At 34.5% G+C, this 17,197-nt stretch overlaps 2 protein-coding genes across 10 annotated transcripts; both read left to right on the top strand.

Moving 5' to 3' along the window:
• Nucleotides 1–3,843: 3,843 nt before the first annotated feature.
• On the top strand, nucleotides 3,844–9,950 carry LOC117162309 (very long chain fatty acid elongase 6-like). The gene is made up of 3 exons (XM_033344180.2): nucleotides 3,844–4,022; nucleotides 5,740–6,141; nucleotides 9,102–9,950. Exons 2-3 carry the CDS (start codon nucleotides 5,816–5,818, stop codon nucleotides 9,607–9,609), a joined length of 834 nt encoding a protein of 277 aa, XP_033200071.1. The 5' UTR covers nucleotides 3,844–4,022; nucleotides 5,740–5,815; the 3' UTR covers nucleotides 9,610–9,950.
• A 3,060-nt stretch (nucleotides 9,951–13,010) lies between these two features.
• On the top strand, nucleotides 13,011–16,968 carry LOC117162306 (uncharacterized). Of its 9 annotated transcripts, none has more exons than XR_013061714.1 (5): nucleotides 13,011–13,158; nucleotides 14,246–14,360; nucleotides 14,466–14,586; nucleotides 14,780–14,925; nucleotides 15,254–16,968. XR_013061714.1 is itself a non-coding variant. In XM_076627599.1 (4 exons), the coding sequence occupies exons 2-4, from the start codon at nucleotides 14,526–14,528 to the stop codon at nucleotides 15,284–15,286; spliced, it is 240 nt and encodes a 79-aa protein (XP_076483714.1). In that variant the 5' UTR covers nucleotides 13,986–14,360; nucleotides 14,521–14,525; the 3' UTR covers nucleotides 15,287–16,968. The 9 variants fall into 9 exon arrangements, 5 of the variants coding, with proteins under 5 accessions (XP_076483714.1, XP_076483713.1, XP_076483712.1 ...); XR_013061717.1 differs by lacking the exon at nucleotides 13,011–13,158 and adding an exon at nucleotides 13,165–13,302; XR_013061716.1 differs by lacking the exon at nucleotides 13,011–13,158 and adding an exon at nucleotides 13,315–13,399.
• Nucleotides 16,969–17,197: the final 229 nt, after the last annotated feature.

The following is a 17,197-nucleotide window of genomic DNA, read 5'->3' as shown; positions in this document are numbered from 1 at the left end:
ACAAACAATTTTATAAGTGATTGTTGCAAATGCTGAATACACCACACCATTATCATCTACATCGACATCAGGATAGTGTAAATGCTAATTTTCTCCGAGAGTAGAGAATAAGAAATAAAATAAAATAACAAATAATTGCAGTAACTATTGCAATGTCATTTATTGAATATAGAAATTACATTTGATTTTGTCATCTCTGAAATAAAGAAATCTTTTTATGCTTTCTTCAATCTAGTGGTCGCCCGTGACTGATTGGCAACCCGTAAAGATTCTTTTGATAAGAATGAAACGTTTGATAATTAATATAGATAGCAAGATAGCGTATTGTAATTTCGTATGGACAGATTTCACTTCGTGTATGAACAAGTGCCTGTATGTTGCAAAAGGAATTCACTTTTAACAATTTCTTTAAATAAGTTTTAAGCATTCTTAAAATAGCCTGTGTAGTTTCGACCAATCGCGGGGAGACGCAATCGCGAGGAGAGACGTCAACGGGAATCGTAAATTCCCGTTGCGATTATAGCAATCGGCACCACGAATTGATGGATCCCCTGATTTCCGTTGAGATAATAGGGGTGATTCAGTTAGTATAACACTGTGATCCACAGAATTATAAATTATATATTTCCAACACTTAAGTTACACTGTTGAGTAGGTATAAATCGTAGATAACAACTTGTCGCACGAAGATAAGATAGAGATGCACAGTAGAGCAAGGCTCTTATAATTGAATTTAGTGTATTAGTGGACGTAGCACTATAGTATACTTAGTAGAGGAGATGGATGTTCGACAATACCGAGAACCGACTTAGATAGTTTACGTGAATTACGCTCCTCTAGCGTTGTGCTTAGACTTAACCGTTAGGCGTTAGATTTAAACTTAGTAGTTGACTTGGCCCTCCTGATATCGTAGGAGAAATAAGGTACAGTGACGATGCTGTGTCGTAGGAAAGCTAGTGATGGGTGTGTCTAGCGCACTGGACCATCGGATTTGTTCATGACAGTTTTGGTCAGGAAAGTGAGGGCAGTATACATTGCTTCGGATTGGATAAACGAAGGTTGGTGGACTAGGAAGGGTCGTAGTCGCTCTCGATAGAAAGTTGCTATTAGGATGCATCGTACGTGAGAAACACTAACTTTCCCTTTATCAAGCCGTAGTAGACAATAGTCTTTAGAAATGATTCGGAAAACAGGTGTTTGTTGGGTCTGAAGGACCTTAGCTAGCAAATTACTGGGATTTATGACGGGTCCTTAAGGCTATTGAGGGTACGTCGTAAGGATGAGCGGACATCTGGTGTCCGGCTGGCCCGCGGTGTATGACCTGGTCTAGATAGACGGTCGCCCGACGTAACAGCCTGTCACAAAAAAAAATATTTTTATTTCCGTAAGAAGAAGTTTTCCGGCCTATTTGACACTTTTTCATCCTCAGAAATGATAGAACACGACACTAAACTTTGGTCAGCTATTTGAAAAGCATCCTATATGATAGGATGAAATTTCACACATGATGTCTTGAAGGAAAAGAATTTTCTTTTTTTTTTTTTTAATTAATTCTTTTCATTCACAACTTGTCCAATTTGGACATTTGGTAGAATTTTTTAACTGTTTGATTATCATGTGGGTGACTACCCCCAGTAGGATACCATCTTCGTGTTTGTTAGGTTGTGTCCTTTGTGAGGTCTGCTGGGTGTCTCCTTTTCAGTCTTCTTTCCATGCTTGAGGTGTTGATCGTTTCCGCAGCTAGCCGGTTTGGGTGTGTTCCTAATCTTTCTTTGTATTTTTCTGCATATCTGCTAATATCCTCTTTGACCGTTGGTATTCCCAGATCCTTCCGTATGTCCTCGTTTCTAACGTACCATGGGACGTTTACTATTGTTGTAAGAATTTTTGCTTGTATTGTCTCTATTTTGTTTATATGGCTCATTGCCGCTACCCCCCATAGTGGTATTCCGTACGTCCAGATTGGTTTTATGATCGTTTTGTATATTTTTAATTTATTTTCTATGCTTAATTTGGATTTTCGACTTGTTAGCCAATGCATTTGTCTCCTTGTTGTCTGTATTTTGTCTATTATTGATTTAGTATGCTGTTTCCATGTGAGTTGTGTTCCTAGGTGGTCTAGTCCTGGGTATTTGACTTGCCTTGTTTGTGTTATGTGCGTGCCGTTCAGTGGGATGCTTGGTGGTATCTGTTTTCGCAGTGTGAATGTAATGTGGTTGCATTTATCGGGGTTTGCTTTTATTTGTTTAACTTGTAGCCACTTTTCTATTTTTGTGATATGTTCTTGTAGTAATGTGACTGCTGTTACAGGGTTAGTGTGCCTGACTAGTACAGCTGTGTCGTCCGCGAATGTCAGTATTTTGCTATTGGTAGTTGTTGGTATGTTAGTCGTGTATAGTGTGTATAGTGTTGGTCCTAAGACGCTTCCTTGTGGAACCTCTGCCTTGATGTCTTTAACTTCAGAGTATGTGTCCTTGATTTTTATTACGGAGGTTCTGCTGCTTAAGTAAGATTTTATTAATTGGTATATTTGCTGCGGGAATTGTTTCCTAATTTTTTGTAGTAGGATTTTTTGTAGTGGTTTATTTTGTCAAATGCTTTCTCTATGCCCATAAAAAAGGCTGCACAGTATTGGTTGTTTTCTAATACTAGTATTATTTCGTTAATGAGCCTATGCATTTGCTCTATCGTGAAGTGTTTGTTTCTGAATCGAAATTGGTGATCTGGTATTAATTTTTGAAGGAAAAGAATGGCGCTGAATTGTATGTATTGACATCAAGGTGTTTGATTTTACGACAGGAAAATTACGGATGTTTTCCAAAAATCTAATCTAAACATTACGAATCGAGATTTCTAATCTTTTGCAGCAAAGTAAATATGTATATATTTTTATAAAAATGTCAAATCGCGTAGCTTTAAATAGTCTAAGTTAGAAACTCCGCCCTGACGAACGATTCCTCCTAGTCAAAATATTTACCATATTAAATACGCATCTACTATTGAGGGAAGCCCACTTTAGAAATCACTCTAGGAATTGTTGACTATTATTTATATCTCTCCTCAGTTTGTTCGTGTCATTCTTTCTTCCTCCTTTTATTTCTTACTTTCTCTCCAAAGTGTGTAACATTGTGCGCAAGTAAACCAGAAACAAGTTGCTGTTGGAACGATCATGTATTATCTGTGTACATCCAAACTTTCTCAAATGTCACTTTTATCGAAGTAATTAAACCACAACAAATTAAGAAATTAGAAAATGTTATTTCTCATGCTTTGGTGATTGCGAACCGAAATATTTGTTATCATTTGCCAAAGATAATATGAAAGTTTGCAATTGTAGAAACTGAGGAGAGTAAATGGTATGAAAATGCGTTGACTAAGCTAGGAATTTAATTACACGTGTGATAGAGATCTCTATTCAAGTCTATAAATCTATATTTAACCAATATTTAAACATGCAAATAAATAGATAAATAACAACGTATGCTTTTGTTTCGATGCAACGTAAAGATAAATCGTATTAAATTTTTCGGATGTGTTCTCAATTCTTCAAATAACTTAATACTTGAAGTGAAGGGGATAGTTGGCAGACCGACCACAATAGAAGTATTCGGCTCCTTAACTTTTATTTAAGGTCGAAATTCTGACCCCTCACACTTTGCTCTCAGTCGATACTTATTTAAAAAAAAAGTTGCGATACAACCTTCAATGTGCGTCATCATCTGAAATCGTACGTATTGCATAAATGTAAGTTAAATCGGTAAAAATAGCTCAATCCAAGGTACATGTGTCTACATTAATTCTATTCTATCCATACGTAATAATATAGTGTCAGGAGTGGGATGTTAGACGCTCTACGTCAGTTGCAAATGTTCATTATCCAAGTATACCATTTCTCATTGCCGAGTTACACACGTACGAAGAGAAAGTGCAGAGGTACTTGGATCCGGGAAATATTTCCGTAGAAATAAAAACTGGACTCCAAAGTGCTTCATCGTTTCGAAGAAGTAAAATCGCGTTCAACTGTAAGTAGTAACATTCAAGTATTTTATTTCTTGACAAGAAAATTAACGATTCAGAATTTTTTTGCAAAGTAAATATGAGATGGAAAAGTTCGGACCAACATTCTCCCGAATTGTTAATAAATGTATTAACATTATTCGATCCAAGCTCTTGGGTTCTAGAATCATTTATAATTAAATTAGTACCGGAAGTGAAAAGGATAATTGATGAATTGGTTAGTCGATTATGGTAAATGTAGGGCTATATCTACAATAATCATAAGAACTTCGTATTGTCTAAATTGTATATTATTACGTTTGCGTAAATTTTATCTTTATTCGTCGATACCTTATGCTGCAGCGAAATCTTAGAACTTTGTATTATAATGTTTGGAAACCAGATCGATTTCTTTGTGTGTTAAAGGTTTTAAGATTACCGCCCTCTCTTGAATCATGCTCTCAACTGTTCAACTCTCAGTTGTGAGTCTTTTAATATAGAGGAAGAGACGGTGCGGTTGGGACAATCAGGTTTAAAATTTAATTAATAAATGGTGGTTTGTCATCATCGCATGACATAAACACATACATCTTGCCCTTTTTTTATCATTTTTTTTAGTTTTGCGTAGTCGGATATCATTTTATTTTAATATTTATTTTATTTAATCCTTCTTAATACCTTCGAAAATCTATGGGTGAATCTGTTATACTGAAAAAGAAAATGAACACTCTCCCTCCCGGAGATCAGAAATATCGCCTGTCATTTTGTTTTCCTCAAGGTGCTGTATAACCTACAACACTTCCGTGACAGGTACGAATCTCTTGAGAACTGTAAATCGAATTTGAAACCACAATCGGTTAAGTTGTGTTTAAGTTGTAGGGGCAGAAACGCACAAACATATAGACATATATAATATAGAATGATCATCAGAATTACTAGAAATTAGGATTTCCGGGGATTTCTATCCTATATGATAAATTTATTGATAGATGGACCTATTTACAATGGTTTAAACAGAAAACGATGATTATCTAATATGAACCTAATGCAGCAATATAATATAACTACGACAACCAAATGAGTAACTCACAACTGACAATAATTAACAAGCCATAACAACTCGGCAACTAATAATTAACCAATTAGCAACTCGCACGCAACTGTCTCTCGACTCAACTGACGACTTGCAGCTAACTAACTCCACGCAACTAGACTCTCAATTAACAATTGACGATTAATCGTTCTTCTCCCTCAAGCATCCTTTGTTGTCTTTTCATGTCCCCAACACGCACGCGTACCGTAACCGCCCGCGATCGTGGCCACTTACGCTTTCTTCCAAGTAACTATTTAACTGAAGGACTGAGGATATATTGATAATCCATTAGGCCCATTGAAGTTTCTCGATCCTTTCGGCTTGTCGGTCGAACACGCTTTCTCGCAACATTGTATATATTTCGTCGGGTCTTTCTTAGATAATCTTTCCACGATACTACATATATGTATATGCATACATCAAGGCACAGCACTATAATTGCATTAGCTGCAATTATTTCGGTACTTATAGATTCTCAGTGATTTACAACAATTTTTTCGAACGTGTAATAATATTCCGATACTGTTGTTACAATAATTAATCATTTACTCTGTTAAAATTGTATATTATCTTGCGCATATTTTTTTGAAAATATTTGATTTCCTACATTTGAAAAAGCAATGTCAGTAATTGTGTTTCTTTCTTTTCAGTAAATTGGCAACAAAGACGAAGACTGTATCTTCTTCCTAAGCTTTTGATAATCAGCAAGTAGAAAAAATATCCAACATGAACAACCTGGGTCATACGCCGCTCACTGTACCAAATTACTCGTATATCTTCGACTTCGAAAAAAACTTCGATTTCTGGGATACTCAAATGTGGTTTAAGGACCAGTTTCCGAACTGTTTTTATTATTGTGGTATCTATGTCGCCCTAATTTTTGCCGGGAAACATTACATGTCAAATAGGCCAAAATACGAATTGAGAGGCATGCTTATTTTGTGGAGTGCACTGCTTGCAATATACTCCATTTTTGGGTTTCTTAGAAGCATGCCGGGTATGTTTCATGTATTAAGGCATCATGGATTTTACCACAGCATCTGTATACCTAGGTAATATCTGTTTTATATTCTACTTCTTAAAATATTTTCAACAAAATATGTAATATCTTGTAAATTATTTAGTAATCAAATATTATCTATGAAATATAAATTATGTAAATATAAATTCTCATATTTGAAAACATTATCCAAATAAAAATTAAATTTTGGATATTTGTTCAAAGCATTATGCATGAAATGAATTTATAAAAAAAGTTTTGAAGAATGTAACGTGCATCTATTAATTCATCATTCGATTGTTTATTTTCGTTATTAAATTCTCATACCAGAATGATGCAATTATTAGAGTTTGGTCGTATTTACATACGCAAAATGTAGCGAATTATGTAGGTGGGTCCAGACTTCAAGACAATGATAATTATATGTCATGAACACCACAGCGAGATTCTACTCTCTCGGTTTAGCGAAGATTGACGCAAGAAAGTTGCCACAGAATTGACCTAGACTTTGAAATTCATGCTCAAAAGGACAAATATTTTTTGCTTGCGTCCTATTTTACTCGTCACGACGATGAACTTTAAAAATAAGCATGGTCGCATTTTAATCGTTCATTTGAAGAATGATGCTGTTCTACTTGCTCTTACTGACATTATTAACAATATGTTTATTTCACAGGTAGAAAGTAAATAGTGTGATATTAATGAGGAAACAGGACTTTAAGGTAGCAACTAACTTCATGGTTTCACATTATTCTAAAATTACAGCATGAAAAATGCCTTTCAAACGAGAGATGAATGGTGCAGAAGAGGGTACGATTTCATATTGTTATTTTGCTAGTAATCACGTAAAGGCCACATGAAGGATAATTACGTTTCTTTAAAATAAAATCACATTTCTTTATGCATTAATCGATGCATTACAGGAGATATACATTACATTTGTCACATTGTTTGGAAAGTGTGATTTATTTAAATATGTCTTGAACTAATCGCTTTGTGGCATGAGCAAGTTAATATTTTCGTATAGTAAATAACGTGGTGTATCGACCAACGTATAAAGAAATTTAATTTTATAAAAAAGAAAAAACATATTTGATCTTCATGTGTACTATACGTGTTCTACTGCAAAATAGTAATAACACCAAATGGTGCCTTATTCGGCGTCATGTAACTGCTGTATGAAGAGATTTTCTCATGCACTAAGTAATTTTAGAATAATGCGAAATCATAAAGTTGACTTTGTTGTATTTATGATGCACTATCTCACGTGCTAAGTAATAATAACTCCCTGTTTCCTCAATATTACGTTATTTACATCCTCCCTAACTGTAATATGAATGAAATGAAGACATAACGTGGCCAATGTAGTAGCCAATAGAACTTTATCATTTTTCAATAGAACGGATCATTTGCGACATTGGCACTTTTGCAAGGCTAGCCTCCGTGATAAAAAAAAATTGACTTTTGACCTCGACTTGTCTTTGGTCAAAATCAAGATCAAAACTGCGGTAACTTTTTTACGTCAATTATCATTAAACCGAGAATGTAGAATCACGGTATGGTGATCCTAACAGATAATTTTGACTCACCCTGAACAAAAAAATTGATTGAGGCTTTTTTATACAGTGCAAAAGTACAGTACAGTTAAAAAGTTACGAAACTAATGTTATTAAAGATATAACTTTTAAGATAAATGAAATTTTATTATTACTCAACGTATATTCCTTCCCTCACATATAAATTTCAGATTGGTCGTTCAACCGAAAGGTTGGAAGGCATATTATGTAGTGCCTTTTTGAAATTATATTCAGAGTAACTGTCACATTCCACTGAAATGATTCTATATCGTCAAAATGCTGCCCTTCCAGTATCACCTTCAGCTTTGCCATGATCGATTTTCAAGCAAAAATGTTGTGGTACAGGAGAAACCATTCTCGTAATTGATATAAGTTTCGCCTGACTTTTTTTTCTTTCTCTTTCTTTTCTAAAGGTAATCAAGTACTTTAATGTGAAATGATCTAGTTGTAGTCTGGCTGAGGCAAGGGAGGGGGGCACAAATTCACAGTGAATCAATCCTCTTGAATCAAAAAATGCGACCGACATTATTTTCGCTTTTGACTTTATGACCCTCATTTACATCGGTCGCACATCTAGAATGCCCTTCAGTTGTTTGATGGGCTGTCTGGGATTATTTTCCCGGTTTCCGTTGATGATGCCACGGAAAGGGTAGCGTTTGGATACTGTAGAAGCAATTCAGAAAAATATGACAAGGAAGGGATGTGTGTTGAATAATAGATAATAAAACTTCATTTACCTTAAAAACTGTTCTTTTTAATAATATTAGCCCGAAACTTTTTAAATGTAAATGCATACAGAATTTGATTTTATGCTAAAAGTATCTGTACATGCTCAATCCGCCTTGCGATAGCATACGTATCTAACAGGGAATTCGTAATATATTTGACACATATTATCTTTACACGGGAAAATCCATGTCGAAGGAGCAAAAATATCCTGCAAAATTGAGACTGAAAACATATTTTACGGAATATACCGGAAATTATTACGTTTAGAAAAATAGTTTAAACGTAGCAATTGTCTACAAGCAAGGAATTCAGCTAAACATTTTTAATCTATAATTTAATTTTATCTGTAAATTTTCTTTAATACTAGAAATTCGCGTCTTTTTGTTAACTTTTATTGCAAAATGTTGTTCGATGCTCTGGAAAATTGAGAAACTTCAAAGAAATGTATAAAATATGGATAAATGGAAATTTTTATTTTTGATATTATAACAAAAATAACTGCATTTGTTATTATTGTACTATACTTGAAATAAATTCAGCCACTTTCAACATAAAAGTAAATTGTTTGTAATATGAAAAATACACAACATCAGACAGATATTAAGAAACACACTATGTAACTTCAATTTATATATCATGTTCATAACATATAACAATATTTCCAAAATATTATATCATAATAGAAATGTAATTATATTCTTTCCAGCCATCTTACTCAAGATCCAGTTTTCGGTTTTTGGTCGTGGACCTTTGCCCTATCGAAGCTAGTAGAATTTGGCGACACAGCCTTCATTGTGTTACGAAAGCAACCGTTGATTTTTCTACATTGGTACCATCACGTAACAGTCCTTCTCTATACCTGGTTCTCTTATGCAGAGGCCACAGGAAATGGCAAGTGGTTTGGCTTGGTAAACTCTTTCGTTCATGCCTGGATGTACTCCTATTATGCTCTGAAAGCAATGCGGTTCAATATACCAAAATGGGTCGCCATGTTTGTTACTACGCTACAGCTATCACAAATGGTTGTGGGTTGCATTTTAACTGCATCAGCTTACTACTATGTACACAGTGCCCAAGTTGAATGTCACGTTACGCCTTTGAACATCAAACTTGCTATGCTGATGTACCTCAGCTATTTCATTTTATTTGCCAGATTCTTCCAGCAGGCTTATTTATCTAACAAACACATAAAAAAAATTGGAAAGAAGGATTAGCCCAATAGATCTGCAAGTTATAACAAGCTGAAGTTTATGTAGAGCAGGTGAAAAATTTTTTAAATCTTTTTTACGGATGCTTTTCAGTGACATATCTTAAGAAAAACTTTATCAAAATCTCATGTGATGGATATGGACGTCAAGAAATAATTTGATGAATATAGTTCTTTCAAGCCTTTGTGAAGGCAAAGTTGTAAAGATTGATTGTGAATGAATGAAAATGGAGAAATAGAATTAAAGTAAATCTCGCACACTAAATCAGAAATAAATTTTTAATATCTTAACGATATTATCGTTAACTATAGTACGAATGAATTAATAAATCTCGTCCTGGAAACACATATATCCCTAATCTGTTTACTTATGAAACGATTTCCAAAGAAATTTTTTGGTCTCTTTTATTTGTAATGTTTCCTTCTTCCGATAACGTGACAAAACCTTACTGGAACAAGAACGGAAGCGATATAATATTTGAAAATGTAATGTGTAAATATTCGGGTAATATTAACGTATCTAATATTGAATCATTTAATAGTAAAAAAAATATTAAACACAGATTCGCCGGCAAATCTGATATACTTTTATAATAATGAATTATAGGGTTGACATATTTATTGTCATACGTATAAAACTATGAAACTATATATATTGAAAGAAGCCATAGAATACATAACAATTTGTATGAATAAAGTACGAGTGATATTAAAAAATGGATCATGCATTAGTTCAAAAACTTTATCGAGCCTTAGAATATTTTCTGCTATTTTTAAGTGTCAATATTGATTATTATCTTGTTTAGTATGTAGGGAACGCCTCTCAAACGTTTTTCTATTTTCATTCGAACTGCCTATGTACGTATATATGTATGTATATTATACCGCCGTTTTCTGGTGGTATTACATATTCTAATGGTGTAAGAAAATACTTATACTCATTGTTTTGTAAAATACACACTACCGGTGAAGAATTGATAACCTTCCCATTGCGTCTATATTATATCATCTACTAGTTTTATTATGAATTTAAGAGTTATTACTACAAAAATTAAAGAAATGATAAAATTTTTGCAAACAATGCTTTCTTTTTAGTTTGTTACAATATTTTAAAAAGCAGCCTTATGAAACTTCAGAATCGAGGAAAAAATATTCGTCGGTGTGACGGTAAGCTTTAATTAAGGCTTTAATTAAGGACGGATTTCTTCCGGTACCCCCGCGCCATACGCGGCTACGTTTGTTAAAACTCGAATCACATGGGCGATATCCATAGCCGCACTAGTTCCAATATATGTATGCCATGTTTGTGTTGACACATATACCACAGCGTTAATATCATGGACAGCACTGCTTCTATTTTTCAACAAGCAAGTTTCAAGTATTGCATTGCGTCTGATGCACCTGTCAGTAATAAAGTAGACGAAACATCCTGCATGCCACAGCTATCGAAATAATAACAAAACAGCAACTGAATAGCCGCCTCTGATATACATCGGACGATAACCTCTCCAAAGGGACTAAAACCTCCATATAAAAACCCTCCTACATTAGCGCTCAACACATTATTCTGTTAATTATTCTGTAACACTTTGAACCGTCACTCCGTTGGATTTATACAATAAAATTTCCATCATCTTATACGAAGTTCAATTCCTCCACGTTATTCGTGAAACGTACGAATATATTTACTGCGACGCGAGGAGAGGAGATCACCAGCGATCTATTGGTTTCATGATTTCTTCTGTCTTCGACGTGACACACGCATTTGACTGGCTTGGAAGCTGTTTTGCGATCCGACCATTGCAGCCGAATTAGTAACTATTAATTTTTATTAAATACTTTTATTTTAAGATTTAATTTTTACCCAATAAAAATTATTAAAAATTATTTGTTATTAAATATTCTTATGCTAAAAATATATTTTTAGTTAGTAAAAATTAATAGCAATTAGTGAAACCTATACATTTTTTAATAACAATTAATTGTCATTAAATATTCTTATTTTAACAATAATTACGAGTTAAAACAATTAGTTTCACTTAAAATATGTCTTCACAACCCTAACGTAATCACAGAATCATCTGAAGGAAGAAATATGTGTGGATTTCGAAGCTTTGGGAGGTTGTGAATTCATAGGGACAAAATGTTTTTAAATTCAACTCCTGAAATTTGATTTTGACCGCGTCACATAATCTAAAGAACTCTTTATATGTTTTTTCGTTATTCAGCCAAATGGTTCCTTATTAATATGTCGGAGATGAAAGAACACCGGAGCCTTCCCTTTGGAATTTTGGGAAAATCCCGTAACATTGTAATTCAGAATCTACCATAGCTGTAATTAAATAATTGCAGTCACCCAGTCCAATTGTAATTGTTCGGGATTTGTGATAATGAGCTTGGGCTCGAGGCGACAGTCAGTCGCCAAACGTAGCCGCGGTCAAGTGATGAACGCTTTGTCTAACAAAGGTACGGAGTAATTCTATAGCTCTCCTTAAAAGAAATATTTGTGGCGGCACGCGACAGTAAACATTCCAACGGTTTCTGTTCCGTGGCTCGCCACACGCAGATCCTATTCTTCGGGTATGATGGTTACCAGATGCCGACGCGTCTCCACAGTACGTGATCAGCTAGTCCGAGGGTCGTTATAAACATTAAGATCTAGTTACCTAAGGTCCTTTAAACAGACAAACAGTGTTTGTCCCAACTACGGGAAGATAGGGGAGATCTATTTTTCAACGAACGACGCTTCCCGCTAGCAACCTTCCCTCAAGGACGGCTACCATCCTTTTCTAGCCACCCACATGGAAATTGACCAATTAACAGCAACGTCAATTTCCCTCACTTTCTGAACGAAGGCTATCCTCGACGAATCCGATGATCTCGTGTCCTTAGACACACCCCATCATAGTTTTCCTCTACAGCATCATCGCGACGGAAAGTCATCCTCTCGTGAGGTCTCACTAGCGGGTTACATGTCGTCTTTACGCTCGGTGAATATTTTACGTTTTAACAAAGAGCTAGTTTAGTAATACTTGTATCGTAGACAAGTAAATCGAGTCCAATTTAGACTTTGGAAGAAAGTACATTTGTTATCCCGTTGACCGCGGATTCGTTTTCGACCACTGTCATTAGTGTCTAATCACCGCGGTTATTTGTCAATTCTAGAATATACACACTTGTACTAATAATCATATTTGTACTAGTCAGTGTCTTCTCTATTGCATAACAACAATGTGTAATCCTAATAAAGATTCGTTTCACGCCCCTAACCCTATTTCTAATGTAAAGCCGACATATATATTATTGTAGTTTATTTGGCATGCATATGTATTCATATTTATTCGTTCTCATATTATGTATGTCTTGGTTATTTGTTGTTAGTATATACAACATAATTTCATTTAGATGGTTTCTTCTTCATGTTATTTACATATTTTACACTAGAATTTATAATTTTCTTGTGTTAAGTATTAATTAGCCACCTTGCACAGTCGTATCAAGATGGCCGCCTTCTGTCCCAAGTGTCAACACGTGCTTCAAGTTCAATCGAAATATCGTATTATTTCACTAAAATTCCAGAATCTTAGTATTATTAACTATTTGTCATGTCACTAAGTGGGATCGTTATGTGTGTCGTACCGCTCAGTGTATTTTTACGTTGCATTTAGTATTGATTACGTTTAAACCTCTTACTCTACATGTGAAGTATCAATCAGTAATATTGTTGTCCTATATAGTAAATTATTATTTTATGATTTGAGCTTATCTCATGCATAGGCATCGTGTATTATTGCTTTGTAAGTAGTGTAAAAAACGCTTTATGATAGTGCGTTCTTTGATTGATAGAGATTAAAACTCCTGTATGCGTGGATGGTTACAGTTATTTATATTACGAGTGCTTTTAATTTGCACCAATTTAATGTATATCAGTGAATTCTAATTTCTCCCCCTTGTTTATTTTCATATTTTATAGAACTCATTCACGTAAGAAGTTAGATTGTGAATTTGTGTATACTTTGAAATATTTATATTCTTATATTCTTATCATCTCGATCTTATTGTTCATAGGATTCAGAATGATAAATCATAACTCTAGTGTTCATAAAATATGAAAATCTTGACTATATTGCAAATAATCAACTAATTAACGGTTTTTTATTAATATTTGGAGCGTACTATAGTGTAGTTTTTTTTATTTTAATTTGTACTAGTGTGTTTGTATATTACATAGTGGCTTCTTGTTCCTTTTGACGCTATAATTTGTTAATAAATTTTATTTAATTTAATAAATCTGCTCTCAACTACCTTATCGACCGTACCGTATCATAGTTCGACAACCTGCTGCATCTCATTCAAGCGCTGCTAGTTCTGTGCTATGTTCGTTCTGTTTAATATAGCCGCAACTGTCAACACGTGTACCAATGTGTTCAAGTGTTACTATAATCAATTAATTATATAGCTAAAATAAATTAAATTTTTGAGCAAAGTAGTGGATTCGCCTTTTGTGCGTTTACCGTAATACATAACTACATAGTGTTGCAATGCTTAACTATTAAGTTTAATTGTTTATTCGGCACGTGGTTGACAGTTTCTCTTATGATGTTTCTTTCTTCTAACAATATAATTAATGTATACCTGTGCAGGTTCATCATGCAGTGAGTAACTGTGGAATAACTGTGTCTCACGTTTCATCGACAGCATTGATAATACAGGAATATTATCACGTGTTGTCTCCGTTAGCAACCTAACGTCGCATCGGTGTGTTACTATTTTTTAATTTATATTAACATTAATACTAAAATTTCTTCGTTAATATACTAAAATTGTATTTATTCCATGCTGGAATCATCCTGTTGTGGGAAGTTATCCAGTGTTATACATGAAATGGCGGATCATCTATCTACTACCACGTGCATAGAGGTTATGTGGATTCTTAATGTTCCATCAAGTACAAAGTTCCATCAAGTACAAAGTTCCATCAAAGGTAAAATAGCTTCTGTAGTAAGTATAGTAATATTGTTTCCACATCATGTGGTAGCTATAAAATTAAGGATTTTTATTAAGGAATATTCTATGCACGCCTGCTGCGTTTGCGTCTTCTAAAGAATTCATGTTGTTTTTCTTTCTCTTATCTATTCTTCATAATCGTCCTACAGAGTTCATTAAAATGTTTCCAGAGCTGTTCACTCTCAGCGACTGTATCGGTGAGATTTCTAGGAGTCAGCGTTTTTTCTGCATGGTTTTCAAGAGCATACTGTGCATCCTCCAATTCTTCATCGCAACCCTAGCATTTACTGGTCGTTTCTTTATTTATCTTTTCATGGTATGTATTAAAAATACCACGTTTAGGAAGTATCTAAAATATACCTTCGTTTATTTTTAACCTGTTAGGTATGATGCGCCATTATACTGGCTCACTCTACTGACTCATTCACCATTTGAAGTAAATGATCCGTTTCATTTGTCTTGCTTCGCGCTTCTTTTGCCCTCACAACGTTTTCTGAGAGTGTTAACAATATATAGATGTAATATATAGTCTTTGCTTTTGATATGTCAGTGTGATGTATCAATTGTTGCTTTTTGTTAAAATAAATATACCATTATTAGATGCTCTTTTTAACATGCCGATTCATATCCTTATAATTTTTTAGAATCTTCAACCTCAAAATGTCATTTCAAAATAGGAAGCGAAGAGCAATTTGCTACAATTCAGAAACAGACTCGGAAGTCGAAAATGACTTAACCAAAAACAAACGTGATAGGAAGAATGGAAAAAAATTGAGAACACTACATTCGTCCGAATCAGAAGATTCCGATGTTCACGGAGAGACAACATGCGGAAAAATAATCTGGTCATATGAAAATTTGAAACCACAAGTGCATAAATTTGATTCCCACAATTCTGGCATGTCAATCCAGCTTAATCGATCTGCAACTCCGATCGATTACTTCCAACTATTTTTCTCTGAAGAATTAGTGTCATTTATTGTGGAAAAAACGAATGAGTACCGCAAATTCAAGATGGACAATTCTAAGCGTTCTTTCCTAAAACCTCACGAAAGAGAAACAACATTGAGTGAAATATATAATTTCTTTGTAATTCGTTTACTAATGTCGCGAGTAAAGAAATTACATTTTTCCGAATATTGGACAAAGGATAAATTTTTGCGAACCGATGTTTTTGGCAAAATTATGAATAGAGACAGATACGTTTTTCTATTACGCATACTTTACTTCAGTAAAATTGAGTTAGTTAATTCCGGTAGACTGATAAAAATTAGAGAATTTTGTAATAAGCTTTGTCGTTCCTTTCAAAATTGTTTTATTCCATTCCGCCATTTATGCGTGGATGAAAGTTTATTGTTAAAGAGGCGGTTATCATTCCAGCAGTATATCCCGTCCAAACGGAATATGTTTGATATCAAGTCTTTTGTATTGTACGACTGCAAAACGGGATTCGTACTAAATTTTGTTGTATATGCCGACAGCGATTCCGAAATAACAAAAATGAACGAAAAATATCTGGGAAAATCGGCTGAGGTTGTACTCACATTATTGAATTCATATTTAGGAAAGGGGCACACATTGTTCGTTGACAACTGGTATACCAGCCCGACCTTATTCAGTTATTTACATGATAATAAAACTAACGCGTGCGGCACCGTAAAGTCGCGAAGAAGAGAAATGCCCGTAATGAAGGAAAAACTAGACAAGGGTGAAATATGCTTCCGATCATCGCCTAATATGCTCGCTCTCAAGTGGCAAGACAAACGGGAGGTATATATGTTGTCAACTTCCCACTCCGCGGATTATATAAATACTAAAAAAATAAACTATCAGACCGGAGAAATTATTCAAAAACCGTCTTGTATTGTTGATTACACTGCCAATATGGGTGTGGTCAACAACAGGGACAAAGTAATATCGAGTGTACAATCAGTCCGAAAAAGTGTTAAATGGTATAAAATATATTTTTTCCATCTGCTTGATGTGGCAATCTGGAACGCGTATTGTTTATATAAGCTTCAAGAGAAAGAAAAAGTAACAATGCGAGTGTTTCACCTTAGATTACTTAAAGAAATTTTCGAAAAATTCGGTTATACGAATAATAACATTAGCTCTAACAAATCTATCGCAGATCATCCCTTCAGACTAAGCGGAAAACATTTTCCATCGCACTGTAGGTCCACAAAATCTAAAAAAGCGTTACGAAATTGTATCGTATGTTCAAAGAATGATGTAAGACGAAGATCGCGCTATGAGTGTGAAGATTGTGACGTGGGTCTATGTGTCATACCGTGCTTTAAAATATATCACACTCAATTGTATTATTAATTATTAAAGTAAATTATTAATCTCTTTGTTACGGCTGAATTTTGCACGGGGCTGTTTCTCTGTATGGCTGAGTTTGACGCGATTCACGCTTAACACGTTCGTCGCCCAGCGTGATTCGGCTAAGTTTCCTGCGGGGCCCAAATCCGACCGCCGGTACACAGAACGTAAATAGAGCGCTAAGTGGGAATTCATTGTTTATCGCCTTCGATCCATTCTAAAGAAAAATTTATTTAGTTTTGAAATGGAGAAAGCGATAAGTT

Source organism: Bombus vancouverensis, unplaced genomic scaffold, assembly GCF_051014615.1.
Source record: "Bombus vancouverensis nearcticus unplaced genomic scaffold, iyBomVanc1_principal scaffold0076, whole genome shotgun sequence".
Taxonomy (NCBI): domain Eukaryota; kingdom Metazoa; phylum Arthropoda; class Insecta; order Hymenoptera; family Apidae; genus Bombus; species Bombus vancouverensis.
Note: the sequence above shows the minus strand (reverse complement) of the source record. Positions and strands in the feature narration are given on the sequence as shown.